General features: G+C 50.8%; 1 protein-coding gene across 2 annotated transcripts; it reads left to right on the top strand.

The window, feature by feature from the left end:
• The first annotated feature begins 885 nt into the window (after positions 1–885).
• Positions 886–26,627, top strand: PBX4 (PBX homeobox 4). Of its 2 annotated transcripts, none has more exons than XM_039867996.1 (8): positions 886–1,063; positions 7,908–7,981; positions 19,442–19,686; positions 19,962–20,152; positions 20,424–20,559; positions 23,274–23,430; positions 23,753–23,859; positions 26,230–26,627. In XM_039867996.1, the coding sequence occupies exons 1-8, from the start codon at positions 921–923 to the stop codon at positions 26,320–26,322; spliced, it is 1,146 nt and encodes a 381-aa protein (XP_039723930.1). In that variant the 5' UTR covers positions 886–920; the 3' UTR covers positions 26,323–26,627. The 2 variants fall into 2 exon arrangements, with proteins under 2 accessions (XP_039723930.1, XP_039723931.1); XM_039867997.1 differs by lacking the exon at positions 886–1,063 and adding an exon at positions 1,098–4,342.
• The last annotated feature ends 986 nt before the right edge of the window (positions 26,628–27,613 follow it).

Raw genomic sequence — 27,613 nt, 5'->3', positions numbered from 1 at the left:
ACCAGATGGTTGCTGCATTTCCTCTCCAGCAGCAATGGGAAGAAAGACCCTGCCCTGAAGGGTTGGCAGCCAGGCTGAGGGCTAACAAGCTCCAGGCAGTCCCATGACTTTGGAGGAGTCATTCACGTCCAGTCTGTTCCTTTTCTCTCTCATGAAGATCTGTTGTCTTGGAGAACACGACAGGGTAGGTTTTCTGGAAGCATCCACAGGTGCTAGGGTTTTCTAGGCCTGGAATGCTGCAAAGCAAGAGAATGAATAAAGGAGGAAGGGGTTAAGTTCAAGTCAGATCTTGAAAGGTGGATAGAACTGACTTCTACAGTCGAGAAAATCACTCAGTTCTAACATCCCAGCCACCATCACCACAAACCCGTATCCTCATGGAAAGCTTCCCGGGAAGAGCCAGGAGGCTGGGAGCCCTAGTGACTTTGGGGGACCGGGCCTTCTGGAGATGAATGGAGTGTGTTGATGGAGTTTGGAGAGCCAAGGGATGTTTTATAAGGAAGGGGTGGCTCTGAGGAAGAGTGGGCTGCTCTGAGAATGGGGACTCAGGAGATGTGTGGGTCCCTGAGGATTGAAGGGCTTAGATACGGGGGCCCAGAAGAAGAGTGGGAACTCTGAGGAAAAGGAGTAAGGCCTCTGGGCAGGAGGTGTGAGAGGCGGTGACGTGGGGGTGGGGGCCTCTGAAGCCGGGCGGAGCCGGCGTCACCCGCTCTTGAGCTGGAGGAGGGTTGGGCGGGAAGCTCCGACGCAACTCCTAACCGAGCCTTGGGCCGTTGAGCCGGGTTGTTAGGGGCGTGTCCAGGGGCGGGGCCGCGGCGGTGGGGGCGGGCCCAGGCGCGTGCGCGTCGCTCAGGCGGCGGCGGTTGGCTGCGGCGCCGGGCCGGTGGCTCCTCCTTAGCGCCCGCCGGGTCCCACCGCCCATGGACGCCCAGCCGCGCCCCGCGCCGCCGCCCCCATCCCCGCGCAGCCCGCCGCCCGGGGGCCCCCCGGGCCCCGACACGGGCGACGTCCTGCAGCAGATCATGGCCATCACCGACCAGAGCCTGGAGGAGGCGCAGGCCAGGTGCTGCGCGGGCTCAGCGGGGGCCACCCAAAGTGGCGGCCGTGAAAGGGGCGGGCCGAGGGGCCAGGGCCCGGGCAGCTCTGGGTGTGAAGCTGAGGAGGGGGCAGGGCGACAGCGTGGGGTGCGCCTCTGAGCCGGGAGGGCAGACATGGGAGGCTTGAGGAGGACGACGAAGGGATTTATGGAGTTAAAATGGAACAGATTGAAAGGCTCATGGGCTGAGCAGTGGCTGGTGGGTTTTAGGAGCTCGTTCTGGGGTGAGACGGTTAGGTTTAAGGGGAGTTTATCGGTGGGGAGGTTTATGGTGAAAGATGATTTCCGGGTTTATGGAATATAAAGGGTTAAGAGGAGTGTGGGGGCTTGTAAACAGATGGATTAGTGGAATTCATAATGGGAAGTTTTGAGGGCAGATAATGGAGAATGTGAGTTGTGGGGAATGGTACTTGAGAATGAAGAGATGGGCGATTCGGTGTGGGAACCATCAGAAGTGGTTAGTGGGGAAGCTGTGAAGAAGCGAAGGACCCCATTTTTTGTTGTTAATTAGGCAAATATCTTTTAGACACTATATTCAGAGCACCGAGCTGGATGCTGACATTGTCCCTGTTGTCAAGCTCATGGTTTGAGGGGGATACCTGAGTGCAAAAAACTAAGCATCAACTGTGAGAAAACCTGTAAAGAAAGGGATGGCACGCTGCAGGAAACCAGGTGGAGAGGGCACAGTACCTTCAAAGGCCCTGGAGGTGGGAAACGGCGGAAAGAAAGCCGAGCCAGGGACTGAAATTCCCGAGTTGAGAGCTTGGGCAAAGGCTGGAACTGGGTCACACGGGGCCTACAAGTCTCAGTTGCACTGGGAAAATCACAGCAGTTTTAAGACCACTGCCCCACTTACCTCCATCCACCACTGTCATTCAGCCATGATGGGTAAAATCGGCTTTACAAGGCAGCCCTTTGGGGGTCTTTGGGGCCTGCTCAAATTATTAGAAAATAGGAAAGGACTGAAGTCCTTTTGAAGGATGAGGCCTCGTTGAATGGGGCCTGTTTCGGGGAGAATGATGGTCTGTGAGGGTAGGACCATGGTCTAGTCGCGTGGACTGTAGTCCCTAGAGTCCTCTACAAAGCCAGTTGAACAGCAGCCCCAGGAAAGAAGAGGCGGAGTAAAAGGTGGACGTAGCATTCATTTTGTTCTTCAATCTTTCTTTCCTTTGATTCTTCTGGAATGTCAACTTTTTCTGCAGTTTCATAACCTCTCCCCGAAAGTTAGGGGGAGTGTCATCCCACCATCACCATGTTCATTCTACTTCTGGGAGCGTGCTAGGTGCTAGGGAAACCAAGATGGCTAAGGTATTTGTTCTCTGCCCTCTTGGAGCTCATTGAGAAGCAGGGTGTGTGGGAGACTAATTTATAAATAGTTGTCATATCAAGAGTATGCTGAGAAGAGGTAACTCCCTGCACGGAAGAGCTGGACTGGGAGAGGGTGTCTTTGCGTGATGCCCTGTTCACTAGACTGGTCCGAAAGCAGGGTCTTTGTTGTACTTTCCTGTGCACAGTGGCACCCAGCATGCATGTAGTTTTGTGGCACTTAGATTCTAGAAGAGTTAGCAGGAAATAGGTTCTTCATACCCAGGAACCACAGAAGCAGTGCTCTTGGGTTTGTGGAGCTACCCATGATCCTTCTGTCCTAGGCAGAGAGTCACTTGAGCTCTGCCCAGCTGTGACCTTCCTCAGGCACTTGTCACCCCAGCACAGCCCCAAGGCTGCTGTTTTTCCTTGTAGCAATCTCTGAGACTCCCCTAGATAGGCTTTAGAATAAAGTGCAGTCAGTCACCTCTTCCTTGCTCTTCTTGAAGGCAGCACTTTTTCTTTTAAGGCTAAGAAATTGAATAGTGGAGCTTATGCATGCTGGCAACAAGGCTGTTAGATAGCTGGTTCTTGGTTTCTTTCTGCAGTAGAAAGACCCCCTAGGACTTTTATTTTGAGACTTGGAAGCTTAGAATCTGCCCCTCTTCTTTAGAGGTAGCCTTTAGAAGAACTCAGAGTCCCCTAAGCCCAGACAACAGTCTTTAGTCCTCAGGTGGGCCCTTTGCTCCACTCTGGAGCAAACAGCTTGGGTGGGTCTTTTCCTCACAGTAAACTGTGCAGCCTGGTAGATTATCAACCCAGAAGGTTGTGCCAGCTGACTGGGTGAGGCCTTCTCACAGTGTGCCTGCTGACCCCTTCATTGTCCCTGTAGCTCACCTGGCTAGCAAGAATTAGCTGTGAGGCCCTCTCAACCTGTTTTGTCCCCTTAAGTATGTTTAAAGAAGGAGAGCACACCTGCTCTCCTTAAACCTAGATTGTTCTCTTTCTACGCTATGAAAGTGCTTGTGCATAATTTATTTTGTCATTATAACTAAGTAGTCTTGGGATAGTGAACTGTGTATTGTTTTTTCTTTTGATTATCCAGATAGTGGAGGGATATCGGGAACTGTGAGATGTACCATCTTAGTTTAGATTAAGCCCAAGTCAGCTGGAGACTTCCTATGTGAGGGGTGACCTATCTCCTTGAATAATCTTGTGACTTCTTAGCCTACACCCTGAGCTATTCCTAGGGAAGGGATAGTTCCCCGTCTTCTGATTTGAACCTTTCACTGATCACGTTCTCATTCATTTTTTGTATGGGATCAGTAAGGCAGAAATTTTAATCTTATTTGCCAAGGATTGTCTGAATATTTTACTCTATCATGCATAGCTTTACTTGTTCGTAACAATAAATTTTATAGCACTTTACAGTTTACATAGGTTATTTCATTTGCATCTCTTCGCTACCTTTCTGAGGGGTTTAGGAGGGTTATCAGACTAGAGTTGAGGGCTCCTCTGTTAGGATTGTCAGGCTCCAGAGTTCTTCCTTCCTCTCAGGGTCCTTAGCCAGTGGTTGAATCATGGGCCCTTTTGAAAATCAGTTGCAGGCTCTGGGTCCTCCCCCACACCCCAAACTGTGTGCTCATTCATCACACCCTTGGGGATCCTCAAGCCTCAGATGCCCTGGAGCCTAGAAACAGCCAATCATCAGAGGCTGGTGGACTCCTCTATTGTCCAGTAATGAGATTCCTAAGAAGCCAGTATGAAAACTCTAGAGCTAGGAATGGCTGAGTGGTGAGTTTTGGAAACCTGATCAAAAAATGAAGCAGAAATGGTCAGCAATGTCATCCTGGAGACCCAGGCTCCATACCTGATGTTCTGGTAGAAGCAGCTGAAGAGGACTGTCCCTTCTTCCAGTCATTCTGCATGTTGGAACGACAGGTGGGTTGTGTTGCAGGACTGGCAGATTTGGCAGTCGAGGTCGCTTCTTGACCCTTTGCAGGTGCATGCACATACGTTAGAGAGCTGCACAGTCCAATGTGGTAGTCATTCACCATGTGTCTTCCTAAATTTAAATAAATAGACATTCACTTCTTCAGTTGCACTAGTTACATTTCAAGTGCTCAAGAGGATACCACATTAGCTCAGATAGAGAACATTTCCATCGTCACAGAAAATTCTGGACAGTGGTGCCCTAGAACAGTGCTTCTTAGGCTCTGCATGCAGCAAATGTCTGTGGGATTCTTACTGTAGCGCAAGTTGTGATGTGGTAAGTCTGGGTGTGGGGGTAGAGAGTCTGCATTTTTAACAGCCTCCCAAGAGTACCAATGCTGCGGATCCCAGACAACACTTGGAGAGGTCAGGCTCTCGGGAGGGCAGATGGTAGCATCCTGTTTTTCAGTGTTCATAAAACAGTTTGGCTAATGGATGGTTAATCTACAAATGAAAATTATTTTTGAGCCTAAGTTATATTTGTGGGCACAATGGATTTTAAATTAATCACAGGAGTCACATCATTAGCATTATTTTTCCTGCTTAATATAGCAAGAAAAGTAGAAATGAAATTCAGAAAATAGTTTATTTTTTTTTCCTCTAAATGAAAAAAAAAACATGAGGCCCTTTTGTTTCAGGGTCTTTTTATATTTTCAAGAAATCGGGTTTTAGAGGTTCCAGGGTGGTTTCCATATTTCCTTTGTATAGTCTAGAAAACCACAATTTAAACTTATGTTGTTTGTAGATCTTGAGTATAATAGGAAATGACCATTGGGGAATGGTAATGAGATTTAGGGCAAAAAGAACTTTACATATAGCGGATAAAAGTATGTCGGAGAATGGTCACTGTTACACGTTTTAGGAGCAAGCAATATGGTATGTGGGGTGGTGTGCCTGAAACTATAAAAGTAGAAATTGGCTTTTAGGCAACATTACAGGTACTACGTTTAGGGCTTTGATAGCATTTCTTAGGAAGAAAATTCTCTGGACTTTTTTTATTTGATTTTTACATACATGACTTTCTGAGTATTTTCTACCAGTAGAAATTTGCGTGACTTTCTAGTGTTTCTGCAGATTGACTTTGCTTATAATATAGATTAAATTCTTAATTATTAGAGATGGTGTAATTTTGACTGTCCTTAGAACTTACCCGAAATGGCAAAGCATAAACCGTCCACTGAATGGTGTGCCCCTCATCTCAGTGCCTCAGGAATACTAAATAAGGGGACATAGACCTTTAGAAGTGCACGTTAATGCTTGTCAGCTTCAGCTTTCAGCACATCGTTCAAAGAATGCAAGAGGTCAGAGGAGGAATTTATGGTTTGGAATTTCCCAAAGCCAGACGGCATTAGCATGAGGGACTCTCTTAGTTCAAACCTGGGAGATAGAATTTGCGTCGAAGTTTTCTTTTTCATCATCCTTAAAGGAGCTTCATTAGAGACCAGTCGACTGAGTGTCTGCAGTCATTATTCTTAGCCCGCTTATAGGTTTTGGTTTTGAGCTTTGATTGACATGCTTAGCTTGGCTTGGTCTCGTGCCAGAGGAAAGTCTTGATGTCCTTGATGCCCTTCGAGTTGAGTTTTGTTTTAAAATGATTTCCCAAAGCTACCTAAAATCTAGGATCACAGCAAAATTCCTCTGAAGTGGCTTCATTAGTAAGTAAAGCATTGTGCAAAAAGTTTCAGAAAAATTGCACAAATGAGCAAGTAGCACTCATTTCTGTGACAGTTACCAAGTGCCTTTGAGTACAAACCTCCCAGTATCCCAGGAAGTCGGCATTTTTCACTGAGTCTGTAGATGAGGAACGGGTCCCCAGGGAGTAAGGACTTGCCATAGGTCAGACAGCTCAGGGGTGGCTGGGTGGAGATTTGGCAGTGTTCTTTTGAGCTCTGGTGCTGACTTGCTGCCCCCTCCTTTTCCCAGAATATGACACCATTCGGGCTCTTTAGAATATGACATCCCTTCCTGCTTCGTGTGCTGTATAGTCAGGCAGTTGGGCTAATAAGGCTTCAGAGGAGCAGAGAGAGGGTGATAAGGAATTAGCCAAGGCGAGGGAGACCACCCTTCAACAAGACGAGAGCTTGTGGAGCAGGGACGATGGGACCCTGGAATTCAACTGAAGTCAGCTTGAGGCACAGGAGCACACCCCAAGGAGGTGACTGATCTGGATGTGAGGCTTTTTGCCCTGCAGAGAAAGTGAGCATGGCATTCTAGGCTAGGGGCAAGCATGTGTGCAGGGAAGGCTCAGAGCAGGAAAGCATGCAGTATGGTTCCATCGGGCTGAGTGGAAGGCATGGCCTTGGAAGCGGGGTGCGGGTAAGCTGCCTGCCTGCTTTAGCTGCTGTTCAATCGAGCATAGCCTTGAAGTCTTTGCCAAGCAAGGAATGACCATGTCGTTCGTTCTGTTCTGTATTCCTTCTCAGAGTATCCTATCTTAAGGGATTTGCTTTGGATCAAAAGAAATAGTCATCGCATGTCCTTCCCTGACCACAGCTGGGAGAGTCTGTGCTTTTTAAGACTGAGAGTGTAATTAGAATGGGTTCATCTGCATAATCTGGGTCAATCTCCCCATCTCAAAATCTTTAACCTTAATCACACCTGCAGAGTATTTTCTCTTGTAAGGCAACATACTCATGGTTCCAAGGATTAGCATGTGGACATCTTTGGGGGATGTTCTTCTGCCAACCACAGTTCTCATCACCAGCGAACAAAAGCCAGGTTTCCCTGACACACAAGGCTCTTTGAGTCGGCCCCATTTGTCTCTCTAACTTCACCACGTGGCTCCCTCACTCAGCTCTTACCCTACAGCATCCTGGGTTTCTTAAAAAGCCACTGTATTCTCACTCGGGGGCTTTGCACTGGCTGTTTCCTCTGCCTAAATTATTACTCTCTTCAGCCCTTTTTCTGCCTGACTTCTTATCATTCTGATCTCAGCTTTGATGTCACCTCAGAGACATAAACTCCAGTAAACCTTCTAGCTATTACTCTAGTTTAAATCGTCACAAAACACCTACCATGGCTCATGGTTTTCTTGCTTGTGTGTGTGTTTGGCGCTTGTTACCCCCTCCATCTTAACTGCTACATCAGTACAAACCTCGTGTGTCTGTGTCTCTACAACTAAGTGGTATGAGGCATGTAGTAGGTGCTCAGTAAACACCTGCGAAGCTAGCATCTCACGGCACTGGGGCGGGATGGCTGGGGTTTCTGCTTCTGCACCAAAGTGCCGCCAAGAGCAGTGGAGTGAGTACAGCTTTCAGATCACTGGACCTTGAAATTTCATAGTTCTTGATGAATTATTTGCATTATTTTTAATTCTACATATAAAGGGAAATGTTTTGAATATTTGTATATTCCACTTAAACTGCACAAATTCAATTCATATGAATTTCTACGGTACCGTACCTCCGTAAGGGATTTTCAGCAGAACCAACTGGGTCAGTATGAAGGATCTTTACTCTGGTGGACAGGATAATGGTTCTCTTTCTTACATGCTCCTCTGTCACCTGTCTTTCAGAAAGCATGCTCTGAATTGCCATCGGATGAAGCCTGCTCTCTTCAGTGTGCTCTGCGAGATCAAGGAAAAGACAGGTAACCCATTGAGAAGATACTTCCTGTGTGGAACCAGGACCAAGACAACCTCACGCCTCTGGTCCTGGCTCAGCCCTAGCGTGCATCGTGAGCCACTGTGCCCATCACATCCCTCTCTGGCAGCAGATGGTTCATTTCTGTCTTTCCAGAGCCCTGCTTTCTGGTGTATCACATCCATTTCTTTTGCAGTTTATAACTGGAGCAATACTGTTACCGCTGAGTAACAAGCAGCTGCATTCGTCTTCAGCGGGACCTAAGAGGTGCTGTGATATTCAGTTATTGTGGAAAAGGGAAAGATGATAGAAAAGTAGAATAATAACAGTTTTGGTTTTTTAAGCATCCAAAGTAATTCCTGTGGAAGGCTACTGCAAATCCTTTGTTTAAAAGAAAAAAAAAAGAAAGAAAAACCCACATAACTTTTTATTTTGAATTAGTTTCACATTTGCAGAAAAGTTGAAAAAAGTAGTGCAGAGTTCCCCTCCACCCTGCTCTGAGCTTCCGTCACGGTTAGCGCGTCAGAACTGTAGTGCGATGACAGAAACCAGGAAGTTAACCTTGGCACGGTGCTCTTTCACCACTGATCAGCAGGCTTTATTGGATTTCCCCGGGTTTTGCCCTAATGCCCTTTTTCTGGCCCAGGCTCCCACGTTGCATTTAGCCATCCTGTCTTCTTAGTCTCCTTCGATCTGTGATGGTGCCCCAGTCTTTCCTCGTCGTCTGTGACCCACACTCTATTGCTGAGAACTGCTCAGTCGTTTCGTAGGGTGTCCCTCAGTGCGGTTTGTCCATTGCTTCCTCACGACTAGACTGAGGCATTGTGCCTTTGGCGGGAATCCTACAGAAGCAACGTTGTGTTCTTTTCAGTGCGTTGTGTTGGAGGTACATGCTGTTGATATTTCCTTTCACTGGTGGTGCTGACCTTGATCACTTGGTCAAGGTTAATAACAACTGGAAGAGAGTTTACAAGAGAATCCACCAAATAAGATGAAGATATCATTGAAACCAGAGGTCATCAACAGAAAGGTTGTCACTTGATTTCTTAGAGTGAGCTGGTCTCTTGAGGTCAATTATTTGAATTTTGTATGTCACTTTGGAGCATGGCACTTCAGATATCCTGGGGCTCATGGAAAGTGTGTATGTGGTACAAAAGTATGTTTCTTTCTGAACATGGTTTTGGGACGAGATTAGCATGTACTCAACATGGACAGTAGCCAAAAGCAGCCATAGCGTCTGAATTCTGTTTCACCTCTGCATGACTGAATCTGGCATGTGACTGAACCTTTCTCTGTCCTCAGGCCTCCTCTGTAAATAGGGGACAGTGATAACACTTAGCTCATGGTTACTGAGGACCATGTGAGTTCAGACATATAAGGCTGTGGGTACGGTGCCAGCCTCCAGTAGTTATCTGGTGCCTAAAAGAGAAATTCAATTTTGAACCTACATTTAAGTTTCACCCAAATGCTGTAACAATGTGATATTCCTTTTGTTTTCTAACGTTTGAGTTTTCTTCATTGTGGTAAAATTTACCACTTTAACCATTTTTAAGTGTACCATCCATTTCCAGAACTTTTCATCTTCCTAAACTGAAACTCTGTCCCCACTAAACAACAACTCTCCGTTTCTCCTCTGCCAGCTCCTGGCACCCACCATTCCACTTTCTGTCTTTATGATTTTGACCGCTCTCAGTACCTCATATAAGTGGAATTGTACAATGTTTGTCCCTTTGTTTCTGGCTTACCTCACTCAGCATAATGTCTTCAAGATTCATCCATTTGTAGCATGTGTCTGTTTCATTCCTTTTTAAAGCCGAATAACATTCCATTGTGTGGACGGACCGCATTTTGCTTATCCATCATCTGTTGTAGAACATTTAGATTGTTTTCCACTTTTCGGCTGATGTGAATAATGCTGCTGTCAACATGCATGTACAGGTGTTTTCAGGTTCCTGCTTTCAGTTCTGTAGGGTATACACCCAGGAGTGAGATTGCTGGGTCATATGGTAATTCTCTTTAACTTTTTGAGGAACCGCAAGACTGTTTTCTGCGGTGGCTGCACCGTTTTACAGTCATATTAGCAGTGCATGAAGGTTCCAGTTTCTCCACATCCTCAGCAACACTTGTTATTGTCTTTTTTTTTTTTTTTTTTTTTAATAATAAGCCATCTAGTTGGTGTGAAGGGGTATCTCACTGTGGTGAACATGATATTCTTTTATACTTATTTGACATTTTAAAGACTCTGTGTTGACAGCAGATTTGAGAACCATATTAGTTCAAAGAAATATCTCATGGATCTTCATGTTGTCACTCCTTAGCCCAGGTAGAAGTCGACATTTTATCTGTTATCTTTACCACTACTTTATTTTTCCATAGAAGCCAGCCTGTCCTATATTTCTGTTCTAATTCTGTTCCCTTCTAGTGCACTTTGTAACTGGAAGGTTATTTTCCTTTTGATTTACAAAGCCATTGTAGCTGGAGTGCTGCATTTGTTCTCATAGGTTTGTTCATGTGTGTTTAACTTTTTCTTTGGAAATAATCACAGATTTACAGAAATGTTCATTGAATTTTCCATTTATTTATTTATTTGGCATTAGTATAGATTCATGGAGGCCTATTTTATCATGGTCATTTTACTGTCATCATTCATCTTGATGTTCAAATTGTCCCAAATTGTCCCAGATTTGGATAGTAGGAGCCCCTTCAAAATGGCCTTGTGTCCTTCTGACACGTCTCCATCATCCTTCGAGTATGTCCTTACTTGCTGGTAAAAGGTTCTATACCCAGTTTCCAACGTGTGGCAGGAGGTTTCTCCACAGCACCACCTGAATCTCCTGTGATTCAACTCAATCCTGACACTGTCTACCTGGAGATAATCATCAGATCCCACAGGTTAGGGCTCAGCCCGACAAGACTGCACACTCCCACCTCCCAGTTCAGATGCCAGTTGCAAGCCCTGGTTATCTCCTGTGCTTCTGACTGGCTATAGATTGGAGGTTCCGAGGGCCCTCTCTTTGGGTTCGATTAATTTGCTGGAATGGCTCACAAAACTCAGAGAAACATTTCCCTTACTAAATTACTGGTTTATTATAAAAAGATACAACTCGGGAACAGCCAGATGGAAGAAATGCATAAAGCCAAGGTATGGAGAAGGGGCGCAGAGCTTCCATGCCCTTTCTGAGCACATCACTCTCCCCCAGCCTCCGCACATTCACCAACCCAGAAGCTCTCTGAACCCTCTCCTTTTGGATTTCATTACACAGGTGTGGTTGATTAAATCACTGGCCATTGCTCATCTATGCAGCCCCTCTCCCCTGTCCCTGGGAGTCTGGAGGTTGGGGGTGGGGTGGAATTGAAAGTTCCAACCCTCCAGTCACACGGTTGGGTCCCCTAGCAACCATCCCCCATCCTTAGGTGCTGTCCCCAAAGTCACCTCATTTACATAACAAAAGATTCCTTTTTCCAAGGGTTTTAGGAGCTCTGTTCCAGAAGTAGACAAGACTAAACATATATTTCTTGTTGTAAATCACAGTATCGTAGCTTCCAAAACATAGTCTGGACTCATATTCTACTCTCTCCGCTTCAGCCAGAATTAGCCATTTCTCTGAGGAGCCCTGGCTCTATTCAGAGTGGATCTTGGCCTTACATACGCTCGTTGCTATTGAGGTATTACTTCTCTGATCACTCTCAGAGGACAGAGTGAAAGAATATTTATGGGTGATACGTATGTGTGCATGCACACACAAATTCACATCTACTTCTTCTATATCTGTACACATTGAAAAGTACAAGTTCGTTCCAATATCTTTAATTCTAGTTCAACGCCACGGGTTCATTCTGTTTTTCTCTCTCCAGATTTGTAACTCCTTTCTCTGATAGTAAGAACCCTGCTCCCATTAGCCTCAGTACTTTTATTTATTTAATTGGTCGTCCCTCCTGCAACGGCGTATGCCCAGTCTTCCTCCCCCATCCCCTCTTCACTCCCTCGGCTCCCGAGCCCTGCTGCTGACAGCTCCCGTGTGATGCCCTTCTCACCTTTCTTGGGCTGCAACACCCCAGGGCTAGGTCACCCTCCTCCAGACACCCCCTTGCCCTGCCAGGCTGTAAGGTACCCCCCTCGCTCAGGTGCCTCACAGGAGTTTGAACGTCTAATGGTCTGTCTAATCTCTTCCTTATTTAAATCACAGAGAGCAGATATTATGGCTTCCAGCAAATGGAAGCACAAAGGTCGGGCTTTTGTGGGGTTTAAACAAGTTTGCCTGCAACCCCCACAGCACTCCCTTCGGTGTTTGTCTGAACTGGGTAAGCAACATTCCAACAGCTGAATGAGTGATACACCCAAGAGCCCTGTGGGCTGAGGGAGACTTCCCACTGGGGACGTGCCAGCCAGGGTGTGTCCAGTGTGTCCATCTGGAAACGGTGGCTCCGTAGTACCGCTGAATTATGTGATGTCGATCACCCTAATAGAATGCCCTTCAGCCTTGGGTCACCTTGCCTGTCTGTCCCTCCCAGGCTCTTGGTTTCATCCTCTCCACTGGCACCTGTGGACAGAGCCAAGGAGAGGCCTCTCTGCCCATGTCTGACTTGAAGCAATGCTTCTAAAGTGTCCCCAGTAAGTCTGGATGTGTTGTGCGTTTTGGGGAGATGACTGTTATCAAGTTAAGGAGTGTTCTTTCTATTCCTGCTCTGCTAAGGGTTTTTATCATTAATGTTTTAATCTTTTTCTTTTTGCATCTTTGGAGTTACAGTTTTTCTCTAGGTTACTGTGATGATTTACACTGGTGGATTTTCATTTACACTGATTTCCATTTACATTGATGATTTACACTGATGGATTTGAAAGCATCAGTGTGCTGAGATAAATCCTCTTGGTTATGATTCATGTATTTGTGCACATACACGCATAGATGCTGCCAACTTTGGTGTGCTGGTCATTTATTGAGCTGTTTCGAGCTCTGCATGAATGAGACTGGGCTGTGACTTTCTCATAGAGCATGTGTCTTGAGCTCTCTGTATGACGAGTGGGTGGCTTTTATTGAATCTCTTCTCTAAAGTGTTTTGGTGAAAGGACTCTCTCTTTGCTGAGGACCTGATAGTGCTGGTCAAAAAAAATGTCCTGGTGGCCCTTGGAGAGAGGTTTCTTAGCATAAGTCCTATTTCCGGAGCATGATTTTACAAGGCCGGGTATGTTGAGGAGCTGGGGCAATGGCAGGGGACAAGATCGCCATGGTCCCTAGTGAGCAGGGCAGCCCCACACAGCAGTGACAGATGGATGTGTGCCTCCGGGTCCATGGTGGGGGTCTGGAGGCATTCCTGGGCCCCCGAGCAATGATCTGAGGGTTTTTCACAGCAGCAGCAGCTCCCAGGTACCGAGGCACATCTGTGGCAGGGGCACTGCGCCCCAGCTTCCCTCGTGATCTCATCAAATCCTTATGTGTGGGATTCCCAACTCAGAGATGGAGGAAGTAAGGCTCAGAAACTGTCCAGCAGGAGTAACAACTAGCACTAGGTCTGGATCAGCTGGTTTCTCTGACAGGAAGCCTCTGATCTATAGTCCCTGCCAACTCCTGGAGCCCCCTGGGGAGCATGGGGCTACTAGACATAGTGTCATGGCTCTCAGGTGAGTCTGGAGTTGGTTTGGGAGACCTCTGGCCTTTCGGATAAAATGACCCTGCTAGGAAAAGACTCCTGGGTCCCATACACATGCTCCAGTGATATCCATCTCAAGAGAGGGACCTGGGGGACACCCAAGCGATAGAGACAATAGAATCAGAAAGAGCAACCGCAGGCCGTCGAGACCTTCCCTATAGCTGGGGTTTTTTTTTTTCCTTAAACAGTTGGAGTCCATGTAAAGAAGGTTATTTACCTCCTGCCACCCCTTTCCACGTCCTCTGATGTCAGAGGCATTGTTTAGGGAGGACGCACCCTCGTAAAAGAGAGCGATGGTGGTTCTTGGGTTTAGTCCTTTGCCAAAATCCTGTACAATTACCTAACTACCTTTGCTTCTTTAACTATAAGAGATCCTGGAGCTGGGGAAGCGTAGCTCAAGTTTGAGAATGAGGACAGGAAAGGTTAGCCTCGGCACAAGTCACGGCGACCACACTGGGTTCACCCCCGAGGCCCCGTTCCTGCCAAGATTTAGCCCCCAAAGCCCCTGCTTATGTCCAGCCTTAGTTGGCGCTCAGCAAGTGATCAAAAAAAGCATCAAAAAGTTTCTAAAAGCAAGAAGCCCCCAAGCTTTTCTTCCCGATGATTCGTCCCATCTGTGCCTGCGCAGATGCTGGTGCTCAGGACTCTAGACTGGCACTAGGGACAGGCGTGCGGGCAGATGGACGTGGGGCGGGCGTCACCATCATTGGTTGTAGGTGCTCAGCCTGAACTCGAGACCCCGGGGCTGGGGACCCTGTACCTGAGGTCCCAACAGCAGGCTCAGACTTCCTGTCGCCAGAGGCCCCTTAAAGGAGTTCGGTCACCTTTCACTCAGCTTCGACTCCTTTCTGTTACACGTTCCCAAAGCTTAATCCATCTTAGGTGCTGGAGGCCCCTCTGCAAGGGCAAGGGGGTTCCCCAGCCTGGGGGCCCAGGACCCGCTAGGCGGGGAAACGGGGGCAGGGAGGGAAGAAGGGAGGTGAGCATTTTGCTGAGTCCCACACCCTGGCAGGCTCCAAACCAGGCCTGTCCTGTGTCATCTTAACGAAAAAAAAAAACGGAACCTCTGAAAATATTAGAATGATTGATTTTTAGGGCCTAGCTGAGGGCTGTAACCCAAGAGAAGAGCTTGAAGTAGCCTTGAAATAGTGCTCTGACTTCGGAAAAGTGGGCGCGCTCGTATAGGCAGAGGAGTAAGCAAAAATTACGCCTGGTGCATCAGAAGTTTCTTTTAGGGTATATACGGTTCAGTGATGCACAGTTTTACACCAAAAGGAAGGAATGTATAGAAAAGATAAGGTTGAGTTGCTATACCCCCTGGCGTCAGGAAATTTTAATTAGGGTCTGGAAACAAATTACTTCCATATTCTTTGAGGTGATTTTTATCAGGATTTAGAAAAAACAGGCACTGTTTTCTCTAATCATTGATTTTCAGTGTTGAAACTGTGTAAGTCTATACGTGATTATCCCCCATGGTTTGAGCCTTAGTAAGACATTTTAGGAAAGCTCTTGGTTACTGATTAAGTAAACACCCTCTCCTTTCTTCAGTCCCATCCCCAGCCAAGGGCTGCAGATGATGCGTTTATGGTCACTTGGTCAGAAAGTGGCCTTTCAGAGGGGCCAGTTGGCATCTGACATGTCCGGCACTCGGCCAGGAGTTTAGACTCCCTCCTGGGCAGTTGGGGTTCCTGGAGGGGCTCCACTCAGCCTCACACCCTGGCACAGAGGAAGCTGAAGCACAGTCCTGCTGCTAAGCTTGAGCACTCCCGACCCAATGGGGTGAGGGGACAGGTGGCTGTCAGCGCAAAGGAGGCCTTTCCTCTGAGCCTTTCTTCCCCGCCAAAAAGCCACGCCTTTGTTCCGTGAGGAGAGAAAATTGAAAACGACTTGGGGTCATGTTCCTGTCTCAGTCTGCTCGGGCTGCCGTAGCAAAATACCACAGACTGGGCGGCTTGTACAACAGACATTTATTTCCTCACAGTTGTGGAGACTGGGATTCCAAGATCGAGGAGCCAGCCACAGTCCTACAGATCAGGGCCCCAGACTTATGACTTTATTTGACTCTAATAACCTTCTCTTAGGCCCCGTCTCCACATACAGTCTTGTCGGGGATTTAGGGCTTCTACATGTGAATCTGGGAGGGGACACAATTCAGTCCATAGTAGTACCGTATCGTGTCTTACAAAAAACATAATATGTTCATATTCACAATTTTATTTTACTTTACTGTTTGGTTTACTGGGGTTTTTATCACCTTCACTAAGTCGGGACTAGGAGAAAATCTGGCAGTGTTGGGGAGATGCCTCTGTTTTAATTCCACCTCTTTCAAGTGCCTCCAACAGTTGGTGTCCCTGAGCTGAGCTCCTGGTCCCTGAGGCCTCCTGCCCACCAGTCAGGGGCCCCGGGGGAGCTGAGGAGCACAAACAGAGATGTTCTTGAACAGCCAACCGGAAATGAGCTTGTAATTGAAGGTAACAAGTGTCTGATGACCAAAATTAGGCCAGCGACAGTGTACTGGGAGGACAGTTGCACTGTGCTGAGGGAGATGCTTGGGAGGGGCAGTTGTCAGAGGGCAGAGGACACTTGGCAGGCAGGTAAAGTGAAGCCCAAACACACGTGCTTGGCGTGGCTTCATCCACAGTTGTGACTGGTAGTGGTGACCAAGACTCGGAATAACTTATTTTTTTTGGTAAGTTTGCTTTTACTCATACATGTACATGTTGCAAAAATATACAGTCTTAAGGAAATCAAACTTGTAACATGTGACTGCTTGTCGTACTAGCACATAAGCTCAGTTAACACTGTGAGGTGTGACGGGCATGTCGTCTCCTTATTCAAGGACATCTGGGCAGTTTCTGTTTTTCAGTTATGAACCATGTGGTCATGTACGTCCTATAAATGCAGCATTCTCAGGGGCCAGTGTTTCTGTGGGATAAATTCTCAGGACAGGAGTTTGGAGATCAAAGGACATGCACTTTCAGCGTGCAGCAGCATTTCAAACCCCCCCCCAAAAAAAGGCTGCATCAGCATGTACCCCTGGAAGAGAAATTTAAAAAGCCTCAGGTGTACTCTTCATTATTTGAGAGTTTTTCATTTCGAGAGCAGTAAGTTCCTTGTTGTTTTGGTCCCTGGCTTGTGATGGAGTCTCAGATACTTGCTATTGCATAAATAAGAGAATGAGTGGAAGATACCACGCCCCACAGCAGCCCAGCGTCACATGTATACACACGCATGAACGCACCTGCCCCACACACCCCTTCACTAAGCTGTGTGTTCCAACCTTAACCACTACTTTTCCTAATTCAGTTGAAGCTGTACTGGAAGGTGTGGAGGTGGCCTCGCCACCCCTGGGTGTCAGGGCATGCTGGAGGCCCTGCAGGGGGAGAGTAGGAACTGCCTGTCCCTCTTGGCCCACTCCTGACCCGCATCCTGGGCTCAGGGAGGGGCCGCCAAATCAGCCCGGGACAGGAGCAGAGCATCGGAGGGCCGAGCAAGGCCCAGCAGAGGGAATGTTCCTGAAGGTGGGTTTGGAAAGATGTCAGTCGCGACCCTGAGTGCCATTTCGGGCTCCAGGCTTTACCTGTGGGTACCAGAGAGATTCTGGTCTTTGAACAGAAGACTTGTGTGGGAGCCAGCGTTGGGAGGTGGAGGCAGATATGAATCATGGGTCGGAGCGGGGGAGAGGGTTTTCCTCTGCAGGTCACAGAGGGCAGGAGAGGGGGCCCAGCAGGGCTCAGGAATGGAGGAGCTGATGGCAGGTTGGTTGTGAAGATGTGAGGAGTAAGATGGGAAAACGGAGACGGGGAGGAGGGCGACTGGGAGAGAGGAGGGAGGGGCCTTCCCGGTCCTCCGGTCCTCCGGTCCTTCCTTCAGGTGCCCGGCTGCTGAGGCTGCCTGCTGGAGTCTGCAGGGACCACGTGGGGGTGTGCACAGCCTGCGGGGGCGGTCCTGGCTCATGGGAACTAAAGTTTACATCTGGTGCTGCTTAAAGATCAAGTAAGGTAGTGAGAGAGTTGGGTCTCTGAACTGGAAGGCCACAGGCAGCTGATGAAAGGGGCACTTTTCCTTCAGTCCTTTCCGAAAGAGCCACGTGGCAACCCAGTGAGACTGGGTGGCGAGGGTCCCTACATGTGAGGAAGTTTCCTACGAGGATTTCTTTTTGGGCTTCAGTTTTCACTCGTGAGTTTTTGGCCGAAAAGGTAAATCTGTTCTGTGGGGAAACAAGAAAAGGACAAATGATTAATGAGTATCTCTGATGCGATTAAACTCAGTTTTTATCTGAGCACTTAAGTCAGTTAGTAGCTTATAGTATTAAGAGAGACCGTTTCTGAGAAAACACTTTAAACTTTGTTTTTCTGGAAAGTCAGAACGAGATGGACATCATCGCTCCTTCCCGGTCCCCTGCCTCCGTCCGCTCAGGGACTGCCCCACCCCAATCTTCCACCTGTCCCTTTCTCTGCGGACATTGCTTCTATCACTGAAAAAGCAAGCACAACACAGGACCACGCTTCTCGGACCTGGCCCTCATTCTGTAGCCCTGCAGCAGCCTCTCTCGCCCCCGCCGCCTGGCCTGGCTCCCACCCTCCTCTCGCCGGGCTCTACCCAGCAGACCCTGCCATCGCTCTTGCAGAAGTTACTGACACTGTCCCGATGACTAAGCCCACATTTCACTTCTCTGTGACCACTTCTGTTTTTCCTTCAACCTGATTATTCTCTCTATCTCCTCCTTTGCCTGTTCCTTAAATGCTGGTTTTCTGGCACTCATAGGGTGTGGCCTTCTTCCCAGAAGTGTAGCCGCAGGTACAGGTAGATGTATACAGATTTCTCAAAAACGCCACATGCAGATAACACGTGAATACCTACCTGCCCGCTGCCCAAACTTGTTAGCTCCACCGTGACTGCCAGTGAGCAGCTGCCTTGCGGCCACCTGGACGCCCCTGCTCAGCCAGGTCAAGGACCAGCCTGCAGTGCCTTTTCATTGCCCACCTGCTGCTCTGTGTGCTGTGTTTGGGAGAACGCCATGCCACACGGGGCAAATGTGGGGGTCTCCCTGGCTGCTTCCTTTCTTTCAAGCCCACACTCAGTGGTCTCAGTTCCTGGGGACTGTCCCGGCCACCCCATAGCTGACCTGCATCCACCCACATAGTGGCAGCTCTCCCCACTGCCTCCCCTGCCTGTCTAGCCATGTCCTTGAGCAGGTCAACCTCTCAGCCCCTCTGGGATGGCTTTTCCAGGTTGCAGGGCCATTGTCTCATTTCTCTGCTTTATATCTCAGTCAGTTCATTTTTTCTGGTACCTCTTGGGTCAGGCTCTTCCTCACTGACTTCGTAACAGCCCTCCTTCACACTCACAGCAGGTGCAGCAGACACATACGAGCGCATACGAGCACAGCCCTGTGCCAGTGCCAGGCTGCTGGTCGTCTTTGTAGCCACGCCCATGCTGGGCAAGCGTCTGTCGGAGCGTGCCCTCCCCTCTCCTCAGGGGACACACTGCAGGGCTTCAGGCCTCTCCAGTGCTGGGCGCTGCCCCGGCCCTGCCCGGCCCCCCTGTGTGGACCCAGCTGTGGGCTGGGAGTTTCGCCCTCACGGTTTGCACTGAGCTGGCATCTGTCTGTCCCCTCAGACCGCAGCCCCGACTGTAGTTCCTGATTCAGTGTCACGGTGGGTAACTCAGTGTCTGTTACCAGATAAAAGGAAGTCCTCCTGCCCCGTGAGGGTTCTGCGAGGAGCGTTCAGACGTGGCGCCAGTGCTGGTGACCGGCTGCGGTCATTTGGGCTCAGACAGCGGACACTGACTCGGCCCGGTCTCTCTTACCCAGCGTTAAGCATCCGTGGCATTGCGGAAGAGGGTCTCCCCGACGCTCAGCTCATGAGGCTGGATAACATGCTGCTGGCCGAGGGCGTGTCCAGGCCGGAGAAGCGAGGAAGAGGAGCGGCAGCGGCGGCTGGCGCAGCAACACCAGGTGGCTGTCCAAATGGCAATGGCCTTGAGCACTCTGACTACAGGGCCAAGCTGTCCCAGATCCGACAGATTTACCACTCTGAGCTAGAGAAATATGAACAGGTGATCTTTCTGCATGGAAGAGTTTCTATCATGTGAATGCACATTTGTCAAAGCAAAACATGGACCGCTAACCGCCTTTCTTTTGTGGCACAGACCAGAGAGTTCACGCGCTTGGTCTCACGGCAAAGGTGCCGGTTTTACTGAAGCCCTTTGCATTCACTTCTCCATAGCCAGTCTCTGTGGGAGCCGAGGGGGTTGGCAGGTGGCTGGTCCCCGCGGAGCCGCGAGCCAGCCTGCTGGGTAGTCACAGGCTGGCGTGTGTGTCCCTGCCCCAGGCCTGCCATGAGTTCACCACGCACGTCACTAATCTTCTCCGGGAGCAAAGCAGGATAAGGCCCGTCCTGCCCGAGGAGATGGAACGCATGGTTGGCATCATTCACAGCAAGTTCAGTGCCATCCAGATGCAGCTGAAGCAGAGCACCTGTGAGGCTGTGATGACCCTGCGCTCGCGGCTCCTGGATGCCAGGTCAGGCCCTGCCCACCACTCACAGCCCCAGGGTCAGCTCTTAGGAAGAGGCGCGAGTCGGTGCCAGCTTAGGTTTAAGTTTGCTCGGTGGCCTCGGGGCTCATCCAGGGGTCTGGCCGTGGCTGCGGGTGTGGCCCTCACACAGCCTCTTGGAAGGCGATTGGAAGTGTTGGCTGCTGTTTTTCTAACCTCTGTAATCATACATGGGGATGAGGAGACGTCGGTGGAGTCCCAGCATGTGGACACTGGCTGAGGTTGTCTGTCTTTGCAGGCGTAAGAGGCGGAATTTCAGCAAGCAGGCCACAGAAGTGCTGAATGAGTACTTTTATTCTCATTTGAGCAACCCTTACCCCAGCGAGGAAGTGAAGCAAGAGCTGGCCAGGAAAGGCGGCATCACAGTCTCCCAGGTGACGGGCCTCTCCTGCGTGCTCCCCTGAACCCAGAAGGGGAGGAAGGCTAAGGCCTGTGAGGAGGGCACTCAGGGACGTTCACTAAATGTGTGGAGCAGGAGCCAAGTGTCCAGGCCTGGAGTCAGCCTGGCTGGGCTCGCATCCCGGCTCTGTGCTTTGGGATTCAGGATTCGGGCTCCGTCCTTTGGGATTCAGACACGTGCACCCACCAGGCATGGGAGCCCCTGGGGCTATGCTGGTAGAGTGTAGCTTGTGGTACTGGGTGAATTGGAGTATTTACAATGTAATATTTTTGTATCAGGACTGTGCTGTGTTGCATGAGAGAGGTGAGGTTATAAGTTTAGGAGAAGAAAAATTTGGGAGCAAGATTAGGACTTAAAATGATGAACCAGCTCTCAAGAGAAAGCGCTACTTCAGATGGGGAATGCTAGTGCAGATGGGAGATGGGACCTGGACAACCTTGGGTGACCCCATTAGTCTTCTCAGTGGAATTGGGGGCGAGGGAGGAGGAGCTAAGGTAAGAGTCTAAGAAACATTTCAGAAAAAGTTTTGAAGTGGGAACGATGAGTACAGGCAGCCCACCAGCTTGAGGCGGGGGTCTCGGTTCGGCAGCCCCTGCTTCTGGCAGCCAGGATGGCTGGTATTGATGCTGCCTCATACTGGCTCACTGAAGCACCCCCCTCCTCGCACTGTCCAGTTGGAGGAACTGAGTTTCCAGCCTAGTCCGGTGGCCTCCAGTGCCTATGCCCTTAGCCACTACCCTCTGCTCCAGCCCAGGCCAAGTCCAGCTGTGACTTCTCGATGATGCCTTGCAGGTGTCCCAGTCCCATCTTACTTTACTCACCCAGAACTGCTGTGGTGTCCTCAGCACCAAGGCCAGAGCTTAAGCAAGGGGCCAAGCCTCGGGCTCCAAGGCCCCAAAAGAAGCGTGAAGCGTGGCAACTTGTTTGCCACCACGAGCAGTTGTCTGAAGAACAGGCAGGTTCACTTCAGGGCCTGGTACCCCTGCAGGGCAGATGGGTCTTGCTTGGGTCTGAGACTTCACCTGAGGAAAGGGTTCATTGCAGACAAAATTTTGAGAAGCACCGGCCACATTTCAGTGACTCCCCCTCCATGGCCAGGCCCTGAAATCTCCACCCACCAGCAGCAGAATTCTGTGCTGGAAGTTTCTTCTCGCTTTGCTGGGTCTACCAGGTCTCAGGGCAGCTTGAAATGGCTGACAATCAGTTGAGGGCGGGTTCCGAATATGGGGTACAGATGCATGAAGTGGGGTTCACCTAAGGAGAATGTAGTGAGGAAGGAGAGCACAATTAGGGCAAAGGGTGTCACAGATGAGGTCACAGACATTTTCGGGACAGAATCAGCCGCAGGTCCAGATGAGGAGGCCCAAGGGAGAAAGGGGAAGGAGAGTTAAGCCAGTGGGTGGCGGAGGGCAATGGGGAACCTGGGCCGCTGCAGCTGGCTTGGCTACAGGGACAAGGCAGGGAGTGGCTGGTGGCTCCGAGCCATAGTCGGGGAGATGGTATCTGGGAGCCTGCGCGGCACCCATACCTGTGTGAGGTGCTATGTTGGGGCGCTCCCCATGGAGAAGGGGGACATTGGCTGGGGCCAGCTCTCCCCAACCACTGGACCCCCTCATCCGCCTAGGAAGAGGGCCAGCCTCCTCCCAGTCCCACCCTCACAGAAAGTTTGCTCTTTGTCCTTCTAAAATGCCAGTTGAGTCCAACAGAAAACTGCTTGCTGCCATTTGCCTGCAAACTTAGTTCCATGGAGACGTTTGGCACATTCCTTGAAGATAAGTGGGAACCAAAAGGAGGGTAGGGTCCCTGTGTGCGGAGCTCGCACTCGGGTGCCCTTCCCTTTCGTGATTAACACTGAGAGGAGGAGGTGGGGACTTTAAAGAGGAAAGGTTGTCCACAGTCTGGCACCGTAACTCAGAAGTTTATTTCTGTTCATTAAACTGTGCGCACATCCCACTGCGGACGCAGCTGCTCCACTTCGGGGTGTCGAGGTGTTTCCATTTGTGCACATCTCCACCCTCAAAGGCAGGCACTGGCATAGATGCTACCCAGACAATTCCTCCCCCAGGGGACATTTTCATTGTCACAACTGAGGGGGCCAGGGATGCTGCTCAGTACCCAACAGTGCCCAGGACAGCCTCCCCCAGAGAGCCGCCTTGAGGGGAACCCCCGGAGGGTCTCCTCCATGTGCCAAGACCGCGGGCTTGTAGGAAGAGTGCAATGACCCCCCCAAGCTGGCTCTGAGCGCTGAACACAGGCACAGGTGCAAAGGCACTTAGCTCAGTGCTCGCAGGCGTGTGTCCCCAGCTCTGGCTCTCCCTAAAGAAGAATCCAGAATCCAGTCTGCTGCCTGCCCTGCGGTGAGTGGACGCTCGTCTCTGCGCGTGTCACAGACGTGCCCGTTTCCCCTCCAGCAGCACCTGGCTCCTGGGCAGCATAGTTCCTCCCTCCCCCGTAAGACACATCAGCTCCAGGGTGTTCTCAGCACACTATGGACATTTCCCCGGGTCTGTGGTTCAGTCAGCACCACCTTCTCCGTCTCGGCCTCTCACACGTCCCCGTGGCCACGTGTTGTCACTCAGATGTTCTTCCAGGGCGGTAGAAACAGGAGCACCTCAGGGAGCCTGTCATGTACACGTCGTGTCGTCACTGGGTCAGCTCTTCCGGCAGCTTCTGTCTGTATGTCCACAGGTCTCCAACTGGTTCGGCAACAAAAGAATCCGGTATAAAAAGAACATGGGGAAGTTTCAAGAAGAAGCCAGCATTTACACAGCTAACACGGTGGCGGACACCACCGAAGGTGGGGGCCCGAGGAGCCAGCCCAGCTGCCCATCCACACCCAGCTTCGGTGAGTGAGGCCGCCAGCCCGGGCCGTAGTGCCCCTGCAGCCAGGCCCGCGGAGCTGCGAGTGCGGTGTGGGCGACAGCGCTCACGGCCCCTCCGGACTGGCCACGATGCGCCACTTCCTTATTTAAACCGTGAGGTTTCTGTTCGCAGTGGCCGTGACCCCAGTCATGTCAGTGGATCCCATCAGGCTGCGTCAGTGTCCCCACCCCAGGCTGGTGTCCGTGGTCAAGGCCTCTTCCTGACGAGGGGCCAGCAGGTCCCACTTGAGTTGCTGCAGCTTTTGGGGCTGGGACATTTGTCCTGATTCCTCCTACCCCTCCCAGGATCCTCTGGACACTTCCCACTGACCAGTGCCAGGGACGCGCTCATCACCCTGCAGACGCTGGCCTCTCCCCGCCCTACCCCTGGAGGAGGCAGCCTGTGGTCTCAGGTGAGTCTCAGGGCATAATCCCAAGGATGCCCTCAGGGTCCCAGAGTCGGTGTCGGGGTGGAGACGTGGAGCCCTGTGGGTGGCTGGTTCTCGGAACCGACCATCTTGTCAGCCACCTCATGGCCTCTGCAAGCCTCCCCCAAGGTCCTGGCAACGAGGCGGACCTGTTGGGCACTCCATCCATTGTCATGATGACTGCAGGTTGGCGGAACCACCTGGGGGCACAGCTCACTCTGCAAAGACCTACGCTGCTGCCCCCCACCCCCCGCAGGACTCAGTAACTAGCAGCTGCTGAGTGGTGGGTGTGAAGCCCCAAGACATGGCTCTAGCTGTTGAGAGGAAGGACCCTGCCTCCTGGGGAAGAGCCTGTACCCCATGGGGAAGAATGGGGGTGAGCAGATGAGGCCCTGACACCCTAGAGACATTTAGGCAGCCCTGCTGGGCTCAGACTCACTGCCCTGCAGTGCCTGGGCTTTGCCAGGCTAGCCGTCCCCTCTGCTCGTGCCCAGCTGGGCCACAGTGAAGATCTACTTTGGCGACTGGGAAGAAAATGAGTCAGGGATCTGGGGCATCTCAGAATGCTCCCTCTGGAACTTCTTCAGGGTACTAGGAAGTGTGCTGAGCCAGCTAGGATTGGGGGGCCCCATCACTCTCATCCCTGGGGCCTTCCCAGCCTCCCACTGTGGTTAAGGGGCCCGACCCCACATGCGGGGTCATCCCCAGAAGGCTGCACAGGCACAGGTGTGATGTGTCCATGGGAGGCGGGCCGAGGCCTTACACAGCCCACCCGTTTGCCTGACATGGGTGTTTCCTGCTGTGCCACAGTCAGCCCTCCACCGATTTACCCCCAGACCTAAGCAGAGGCACAGGGGAGGCTGCCTCCTGGTGCCTTCAGCAAGGTGGTGCATGTCATATCACCATGGCAACCACGCTGCTCACAACAAACACGTGGGCAGAGCAGGGAGCTTGGTGCTTGGGCCAAGCTCAGCACCTCTGTCATAGTGGGTGCAAGTGTGTGAGAGTCAACTGGAGTGAGTATCCCAGCGGGGACCCTGGCAGACAAGGCCTGCCCTTAACCTTGGGACCATACCCAGGAGGCCAGGTCCCCACAGGGTTTTCCCAGACCGTGACCACATAGTAATGGGAATGTCGGGGTTCTGGTGCAGATGCCACACCCTGTGAGCTCCCTGCCTGTGCCACCCGTTTCCCACCCAACTTGCGGCGGTCCCCTGCACTGGGCAGGCACAGATGCTCTTTCAAAGAGCAGGTCTCAGGGACTGAGGCTGCTCAGGCTGGAAGCCACCACCTCCACCCTGGGTGCCTGAGGAATGTGGCTCCCAGTCACACCCTCAGGCACCAGCCTGTCCCTTCCCGGTCCCCTTACCACTCACGTCCACCTTCCGGGAGCGCAGGTCTGCAGATGTCCATCTGAGGCCAGTGTGTGTCCCCCTGAGGCCAGTGCCTTTGTCCCAGCTGCTCTCAGACTGACAGGTGGAGCAGCGCCGACCTGTTGGTGTCTCCATGCCATGTACTGAGGCAGCCCCCAAAGGAAATCTGTTGATACGTTTGCCCGACACTGTCCTCTGAGGTGCAAGCACCATAGCAGCTATTTGGGACACATGGGAGGAAATAGCTGGCCGGGGGTGGGGGGCGCCTAGCAGGTTGGACGGGGGCCAGCGGGAGGGCTCAGCCTGTGAGGGAAAGTACAAGAAAGGAAGGTGAAGAGGCTCACGCAGCGGGCACTGTCCAGTGACAGTAGCACTGGTCTCCAGCTGAGTCAGGAGAGGCTGAACCCTCGGGTCACGTGGAGGGTGTGACACCTGGGCACCTGGAAAGGTTGGCTCAGGAGCCGACACCAGAGCCTGCGTTGGGAAGGGGACAAGCAGTCCTGCTCTCATGCAAACAGGACTCGCCGCAGAGCAAACTGCCCGAGAAGAGCCATTTTCAGTGGTGTTTTCCACTCTGGGGGGTCCTGTGGACGAACACCTCAGAATCACGTGTGCCCAATACATGTCTGCGGGGCAGAGGGAGCCCCTGAGCATTGGGCCAGGTTTCTGAGCCTCTTCCCATGATGTGTTAGGGACGGGACCATCATCAGCTCCAGGTCTAACTGGGTCTCCCTCGCCCTCAGACTGCATAGAAACCCCAGCTGTACTGAGATGTCACATCAGTCCTTCGCCAGAGCCCCATGGGGTGGCCCATCGGGTCCAATTTCCCCCATGTCACAGATCAGTCAGTGAGGCCAGCTGTCTCACCCCTCTGTCCCACCTCTGTCTCCTGACTCCTCTTCGTGGTTCTTGGAGAAATGGGGGTGAGATGGGCCATCGGTCTCACGGTTGTCCCTCTGATGCTCTGTTGCTATCTCCTCAGTCCAGGGGCAGCTGGCAGGGGACCACCCCCCCGGTGTCGACTTCTCCATCTGCTGGATATCCCAGCAGTGCCAACTCACATGCATCTAATTAAGCTTTGGGGACGAGCAGAAAAGCAAACAGTGTGACCTGCCGTGGTTTGCCGGCATTGGTGTTTTTACTGCACGTTGCAGCTCATTACCTCAGAAAACTCAGAACTGACAGCAGAACGGACTCCCTGAGCCACTGCCCAGGACACCATGCCATTTCTTGCTTGTCAGATGGGGTTCGAAGCGGGATGAGACACTACTCATTTTCCCAACTTTTTTTTCTAACAGTGATTTTATGGCAAGACTATGAATTGTCTCTTCTAGGACTTGTCACAAATTTTCCCATTAAAATTTTTGACTTTAATTTCAATATTATTCACCATCAGATTTGTTTCTGGTAATGGCTGACAGTGCGGGCGCAGGGTCGTACCGGCGCAGACGAGCGAGTTGTGATCCCGTTCATGCATTTGTCCATTTGTGTGTGGACTCACGTGGACACTGCCTGCCATTGGATCATTTCACACGGTTTTGATTTAAGTCTGTCGTGGGCTCAGAATTTTCCTGGGGAATGGTTTGGCTTTTTTTCCCTGTTAATACAAGTTCTGCCATTTTCAGTTGAAATGTTACTAAAGACCATGACCGGGCGTTCTCAAGGGAAATGACACTTGCACCATAGAGGCTGTTGCCAGAGCCCCGTGGTGGCTTCGCCTTTGGCTCACACGCGCCCTCTGGTGGCCATTGTGTGAATGCAGATTGTGGTTCGGCCGCTGACTTCACGCTGATCTCCTCAAGGGTTTTCAGGAAACACCCCTAGGTCAAATTCTGCACAAAAAGGCTCATTTTGCTAACATTTAGTATCACACTATGCAAAAATGCCTAAAATGTGGCAGCATGACAGTAATCAAGCTGTAAAGATTACAGGAACACAAAGGAGTCACCCCAGCACCCCCGAACCTTGCCCTGCTGGCATGGAGCCTCTGTGAGACAGGTTGGGGCTTGGAGGTTTCCTGACCCCCAATTAGAGGGACTAGCAGAGCCAGGGCTGTGAGCCTGAAGGCAGTGCTGGTGGGATTGCTCATAAGTACAGTCGCTCAATACAGCAGTTTTCTAGAATCTATTTAAAATGTACATACCCTTTCCCTCACCAATCCCTCCTTCTAGGAATTTTTCTATAGATACATGGATATGAGTGCAAAATGAAGCATTTCTTACCACATTTTGTGCAAATCAAAAACAAAAGTCAGTTGGGGACCGTTTAAATCAATGGCCACCCAGCCACACAGTGGAAGACTATACAACTGGTAAAAAGGCTGACGGGGCTTTCCTCTACAACATTAGTGTTAAGAGTAGGGAGGG

This window comes from Pteropus medius, unplaced genomic scaffold (assembly GCF_902729225.1).
Source record: "Pteropus medius unplaced genomic scaffold, Ma_sr-lr_union100, whole genome shotgun sequence".
Taxonomy (NCBI): domain Eukaryota; kingdom Metazoa; phylum Chordata; class Mammalia; order Chiroptera; family Pteropodidae; genus Pteropus; species Pteropus medius.
Note: the sequence above shows the minus strand (reverse complement) of the source record. Positions and strands in the feature narration are given on the sequence as shown.